The sequence below is a fragment of the Hibiscus syriacus genome, unplaced genomic scaffold (genome assembly GCF_006381635.1).
Source record: "Hibiscus syriacus cultivar Baekdansim isolate YM2019G1 unplaced genomic scaffold, ASM638163v2 tig00109972_pilon, whole genome shotgun sequence".
NCBI classification, from domain to species: domain Eukaryota; kingdom Viridiplantae; phylum Streptophyta; class Magnoliopsida; order Malvales; family Malvaceae; genus Hibiscus; species Hibiscus syriacus.
Window position 1 is genome coordinate 289655 of NW_024062543.1, and position 7833 is coordinate 297487.

Sequence of the window (7833 nt, forward strand, 5' to 3'; positions counted from 1 at the left end):
TTTATAAATTAGTCTCTAAAATTACACCTAAATTCATAATGGTCCAAAATTTAATAAATATTTAGCTGGGCGGGCAGATGTGGGGCAGGTAATGTCTCAAACCTATTACCCGCCCACCACCAACGACGGGTACCACTTTATAAATCCATACCCGCCCACTACCTGCTAAAATTATACTCATCCCCACTCTAATTGAAACGAATACGATACGGAATCCACAAAACTGTACCCATTTACCATCACTAAACCATGATGTGTAGAATGGAGGAGATTCGAAAGGGGTATAACATTTTGTTTCCCCTAACCAAAGGAATATCTTAAAGTGATTTGGACACAGAGTTGTCGGTGTTTAATGATGGACAGAGTTGCAGGCTTTCCTCTTTATAGGATCCTTAATTTTTTATTACATTTTTTATTTTTATAACATTTTTTTATCTTTATAATTAATACCCTAATTTTTATAATCATATATTTACCATTGAGATCTTTGATACTAAACATGTGTTTGTTTTCACTGTGTTACTTCTTCAAATCTGTTATGTCTGTGCCACGCAGACCACGTACAGGCATTAGGCTTCGTAAATCGTTTGTGTTTTAGAAGGCATAAGCTTTTATAACGTTTGCGCGAGCTCTTCTTGGTGTATACATAGTTTTATGTCTTCAAAGGTCTTCAAACCTCTTCAAGAACAATTATAAAATATGATTATTTATTAAAATAAATTTCAAAATAAAATATTATAAAATATGGATTGATTTATTTTAAAATAATTTATTTTAAATAATTTATTAGTATGGATTGATTTATTTTAAAATATGGATTGATTTATTTTAAAATAATTTATTAGTATAGATTGATTTATTTTAAAATATGGATTGATTTATTTTAAATAATTTATTAGTATGTATTGATTTATTTTAAAATATGGATTGATTTATTTTAAATAATTTATTAGTATGTATTGATTTATTTTAAAATATGGATTGATTTATTTTAAATAATTTATTAGTATGGATTGATTTATTTTAAAATATGGATTGATTTATTTTAAATAATTTATTAGTATGGATTGATTTATTTTAAAATATGGATTGATTTATTATTGTAGTTGTATAGATTGATTTATGTTAAATAATTTATTAGTATGAATTGATTTATTTTAAAATATGGATTGATTTATTTTAAATAATTTATTAGTATGGATTGATTTATTTTAAAATATGGATTGGTTTATTTTAAATAATTTATTAGTATGGATTGATTTATTTTAAAATATGGATTGATTTATTATTGTAGTTGTATGGATTGATTTATTTTAAATAATTTATTAGTATGGATTAATTTATTTTAAAATATGGATTGATTTATTTTAAATAATTTATTATTGTAGTTGTATAGATTATTTAAATTTTAGTATTGTAAAACTAAAATTATTTAAATCTCAGTATTACAAAACTCTTTTAAGTTTAAAAAATCAGTTTATTTATATTTCAGTTCATTTTAGCAGTCTGCAGACTTTAAAAAACAAACAATATTCTTCTTACAGACTGTAGACTTTTGGTCCACCTCTTCTGTTACAGATACCTACAGATCCATAAACTGTAAATATTTTATCTGTGCAAAAACAAACACCACTCATGTGTCGAAACAAAGGAGAAAGAAAAGTAAGTGGCGTCAGAGAAAACGTTTAATTTTAATAGCACGATAACATTATTATTTTGGTGCTTAAAATACCCAAAATAATATCCATATTTAAAGGATTCAAACTTTAGTACTTTCAAACAAGAATTCGATCTTAACCATCAGACTAACTCAAACTTTTGTTATATTCTAACAGAAATAATATAAATATCAAATTACAAATGAAATTATTTATAATTTATATGCTAAAATTAAAATATTAATTACAAAACTTATTATAATATGAATATATTATAAATATATAAATAATGACATTAATAATATTAAATACCTAAATTAATAAAAAAAAGTAAACATTTAAATGAAAAATATATTTTAAACACTTAATTTTATATTACACTTTTTATGTATGGCAGCGGAAGTATTATATATTAGGTAGCTATGTTTAAAATATTAAATTTATTTTATATTTCAAAAACTTATATTTGAAACAAATTATCTCTTCATAAAATATTTAAATTGTTAAATTTTTACTTAATACAAAAACTAAAACAAAAAAACTGTTCAACATGATAAAGGATTATATATCTATTTATCACTTAACGTTAAAATATTACATTGATTTTTTTAAAAATTTATATTTAAATAAATTATCTCTCTATTTTTTTTTAAAAATGAAATATTTATAATTAGAAATATTTTTTAAAACTATTTACAATGAAACCTTTTTTTTATCAGTGGACCTGTGTATGTGATAAAATTCAGAAGGCCCGTCAAAATCAAAATTAAAACTCCTGGCTACCTACTACTTTAATTCGAAGAAAAACCGGCGTCGTCTACTACCCATTGGCCAATACCAAAAAAAAAAAACATATGCAACCAAGCTCTACGACTAACCCTAGTCAAATTGTAAACCTTACGCTGGTTAATCTTCCCGTCAAGATCATTCCACGTGTCCATATCTCAACGATCGAGATCTTTCTTCTTCCTATATAGTCATATTCTCTCGGGATTGTCTCAGGAAAGGCGAGTTAATATACGATTAATATACGGTATTACCGAATACATTAAAAGATATTTAATAAATTCAGTTTAACGCTACCTATTATGTTGACAGACTAATAATGTTTTAGGTAGAAAACATGAAAAACTATTAAAAAAATTGGTAACCGGTAAACTTTGGTTATCGGTAAGTATCTATCCTTTTTATAAAAGTGTTCATACTTTCAACATATTAGATAAATTTTATCGGTTTTGTCATAATGCAACTGGTTTTGTCATATTTTTACCTGTTATATTGTAAAGTATTTATCCTTTTTATAAAAGTGTCCATACTTTTTTTCACTGTAGAAAACATTAATTTAAGGTTATCTTTTAAGTAAGTTTTAAGAAATTAATTTAGTAATTATAGACGTGTAATGATTTATTTTTTACGTTACGGTATATATTATTATTAAATTAAAAACAATAAACATATATATTACATATTTATTATTATCTTTTGTTAATATTGTTAAATTTAAATTCTAAATAATATTTTATAAAATATCAAAACAATCAAATAATTTTTTTGTGTAAATGAAATTATTAAATTAATATTGTAGGTGGAAAACATGAAATACTATTAAAAAAAATTGAAACATAAATTACATAACTTTAAAAAAGTATCGATCCTTTTTATAAAAAGTATGAACACTTTCAATATAATAGGTAAAAATATGATATAATAGGTAGTGCTTATATAATGTAATAGGTAGTGCTTATATAATGTAATAGGTAGTGCTTATATTGTAAAGTATCTATCCTTTTAATAAAAGTGTCCATACTTTTTTCACTGTGGAAAACATTAATTTAAGGTTATATTTTGAGTAAATTTTAAGATATTAATTTAGTAATTATAGGCGTCTAATGATTTATTTTTACGTTACGATATATATTATTATTAAATTAAAAACAATAAACATATATATTACATATTTATTATTATATTTGGTTAATATTATTAAATTTAAATTCTAAATAATATTTTTAAAATGTCAAAAAAATCAAATAATTTTTTGTGTAAATGAAATTATTAAATTAATATTATAGGTGGAAAACATGAAACACTATTAAAAAAATTGAAACATAAATTACATAACTTTAAAAAAAGTATCGATCCTTTTTATAAAAAAATATGGACACTTTCAATATAATAAGTAAAAATATGATGTAATAGGTAGCGCTTATATAATGTAATAGGTAGCGTTTATATAATGTAATAGGTAGTGCTTATATTGTAAAGTATCTATCATTTTTATAAAAGTGTCCATACTTTTTTCACTGTGGAAAACATTAATTTAAGGTTAGTTTTAAGATATTAATTTAGTAATTATAGGCGTCTAATGATTTATTCTTTACGTTACGGTATATATTATTATTAAATTAAAAACAATAAACATATATATTACATATTTATTATTATCTTTGGTTAATATTGGTAAATTTAAATTCTAAATAATATTTTATAAAATATCAAAACAATCAAATAATTTTTTGTGTAAATGAAATTATTAAATTAATATTGTAGGTGGAAAACATGAAACACTATTAAAAAATAAATGAAATATAAATTACATAACTTTAAAAAAAGTATCGATCATTTTTATAAAAAGTATGGACACTTTCAATATAATAGATAAAAATATGATGTAATAGGTAGCGCTTATATAATGTAATATGTAGCGTTTATATAATGTAATAGGTAGTGCTTATATTGTAAAGTATATATCCTTTTTATAAAAGTGTCCATACTTTTTTCACTATGGAAAACATTAATTTAAGGTTAGTTTTAAGATATTAATTTAGTAATTATAGGCGTCTAATGATTTATTTTTTACGTTAAGGTATATATTATTATTAAATTAAAAACAATAAACATATATATTACATATTTATTATTATCTTTGGTTAATATTGTTAAATTTAAATTCTAAATAATATTTTATAAAATATCAAAACAATCAAATAATTTTTGTGTAAATGAAATTATAATTAATATTGTAGGTGGAAAACATGAAACACTATTAAAAAAATTGAAACATAAATTACATAACTTTAAAAAAAGTATCGATCCTTTTTATAAAAAGTATGTACACTTTTAATATAATAGGTAAAAATATAATGTAATAGGTAGCCCTTATATAATGTAATAGGTAGCGTTTATATAATGTAATAGGTAGTGTTTATATTGTAAAGTATCTATCCTTTTTTATAAAAGTGTCCATACTTTTTTCACTGTAGAAAACATTAATTTAAGGTTAGTTTTAAAATATTAATTTAGTAATTATAGGCGTCTAATGATTTATTTTTTATGTTACGGTATATATTATTATTAAATTAAAACAATAAACATATATATTACATATTTATTATTATCTTTGGTTAATATTGTTAAATTTAAATTCTAAATAATATTTTATAAAATATCAAAACAATCAAATAATTTTTTGTGTAAATGAAATTATTAAATTAATATTGTAGGTGGAAAACATGAAACACTATTAAAAAAAATTGAAACATAAATTGCATAACTTTAAAAAAAGTATCGATCTTTTTTATAAAAAGTATGAACACTTTCAATATAACAGGTAAAAATATGATGTAATAGGTATCGCTTATATAATGTAATAGGTAGCGTTTATATAATGTAATAGGTAGTGTTTATTTTGTAAAATATCTATCCTTTTTATAAAAGTGTCCATACTTTTTTCACTGTGGAAAACATTAATTTAAGGTTAGTTTCAAGATATTAATTTAGTAATTATAGGCGTCTAATGATTTATTTTTTACGTTACGGTATATATTATTATTAAATTAAAAATAATAAACATATATATTACAAATTTATTATTATCTTTGGTTAATATTGTTAAATTTAAATTATAAATAGTATTTTATAAAATATCAAAACAATCAAATAATTTTTTGTGTAAATGAAATTATTAAATTAATATTGTAGGTGGAAAACATGAAACGCTATTAAAAAAAATTGAAACATAAATTACATAACTTTTAAAAAAAATATCGATCATTTTTATAAAAAGTATGGACACTTTCAATATAATAGGTAAAAATATGATGTAATAAGTAGCGGTTATATAATGTAATAAGTAGCGTTTATATAATGTAATAGGTAGTGCTTATATTGCAAAATATTTATCATTTTTATAAAAGTGTCCATACTTTTTTCACTGTGGAAAATATTAATTTAAGGTTAGTTTTAAGTTATTAATTTAGTAATTATAGGCGTCTAATGATTTATTTTTTACGTTACGGTATTTATTATTATTAAGTTAAAAACAATAAACATATATATTACATATTTATTATTATATTTGGTTAATATTGTTAAATTTAAATTCTAAATAATATTTTATAGAATATTAAAACAATCAAATAATTTTTTGTGTAAATAAAATTATTAAATTAATATTGTAGGTGGAAAACATGAAACACTATTAAAAAAATTGAAACATAAATTACATAACTTTAAAAAAAGTATTGATCCTTTTAATAAAAAGGATCGATACTTTACAATATATCAAGTAAAAATATGATGTAATAGGTAGCACTTATATAATGTAATAGGTAGCGCTTATATAATGTAATAGGTAGCGCTTATATTGTAAATTATCTATCCTTTTTATAGAAGTGTCCATAGTTATTTCACTGTGGAAAACATTAATTTAAGGTTATCTTTTGAGTGAGTTTTAAGATATCAATTTAGTAATTATATGTATCTAATGATTTATTTTTTATGTTACGGTATATATTATCATTAAATTAAAAACAATAAACATATATATTACATATTTATTATTATCTTTGGTTAATATTGTTAAATTTAAATTCTAAATATTATTTTATAAAATATCAAAACAATCAAATAATTTTTTGTGTAAATGAAATTATTAAATTAATATTATAGGTGGAAAACATGAAACACTATTAAAAAATTGAAACATAAATTACATAACTTTAAAAAATGTATTAATCCTTTTTATAAAAAGTATGGACACTTTCAACATATTATAATGTAATAGGTAAATTTGTAATGTTATCGGTATAAATATACCGATTTACTTATAAAATAAGTCAATATAAACGTTACCTATTACATTATATAAACGCTACCTAATATGTTATTATACTTTATAATATTTTCGATTAAATAATATAACATAATCGATCTAAATTTTAACTGATCACTTATTTAACCGATCACACCGTATATTAACCGTTTTTTCCGCAAAACTACCCCTATTCTCTCTGTTAAACCCTAACTACCATCACGGCAAAAAAATATCTCATCCGATCATCTCTTCTTAAAAATTTCAGCACTATGGCCCCAAATCCCAAGGTCTTCTTCGACATGACGATCGGTAGTCAGCCTGCCGGTCGAATTGTGATGGAGCTTTTTGCCGATGTCACTCCACGCACCGCTGAGAACTTCCGTGCCCTGTGCACCGGCGAGAAAGGCACCGGAAAATCCGGCAAGCCCCTCCACTACAAGGGATCATCCTTCCACCGTGTGATCCCAAATTTCATGTGCCAAGGAGGCGATTTCACCGCCGGAAACGGCACCGGAGGTGAATCCATCTACGGATCTAAGTTCGCCGACGAGAACTTCATCAAGAAGCACACTGGACACGGTATTCTCTCAATGGCCAACGCCGGACCCGGAACCAACGGATCCCAGTTCTTCATCTGCACCGCCAAGACCGAGTGGCTCGACGGAAAGCACGTCGTGTTTGGACAAGTCGTTGAAGGCATGGATGTTGTGAGGGCCGTTGAGAAAGTCGGGTCCAGCAGTGGAAGGACCTCCAAGCCCGTCGTTATCGCCGACTGTGGACAGCTTTCTTAGAAAAAAGCTGGGTGGTTTATGGTTTTACTTGGGATGTTGTTCAATGTTTTATAGTTTTTCAGATCCCTCGTTCAGGCTTCTTTTTATGCTTCTGTTCTGAACGTCGCCGTTTTTAGTGATTTTCAAGAACTCGCTTTATGTAATTTTTATGATGAACTACCATTAAATAAGATACTCTGTTTCCTCATCGTCCTCATTTACCTGTTTTTTCTATTGTATTCTCTTTAAATTTTCGCCATGTCTTCACTGACACAATGGTAAAGATGAAATCGGATTAGTCCCCCGTTGG

General features: G+C 23.8%; 1 protein-coding gene across 1 annotated transcript; it reads left to right on the forward strand.

Annotated features, from left to right (window-relative positions):
• The first annotated feature begins 6963 nt into the window (after positions 1-6963).
• On the forward strand, positions 6964-7552 carry LOC120211382 (peptidyl-prolyl cis-trans isomerase). Its single transcript, XM_039209925.1, has one exon. It carries the CDS (start codon positions 7023-7025, stop codon positions 7542-7544), a length of 522 nt encoding a protein of 173 aa, XP_039065856.1. The 5' UTR covers positions 6964-7022; the 3' UTR covers positions 7545-7552.
• The last annotated feature ends 281 nt before the right edge of the window (positions 7553-7833 follow it).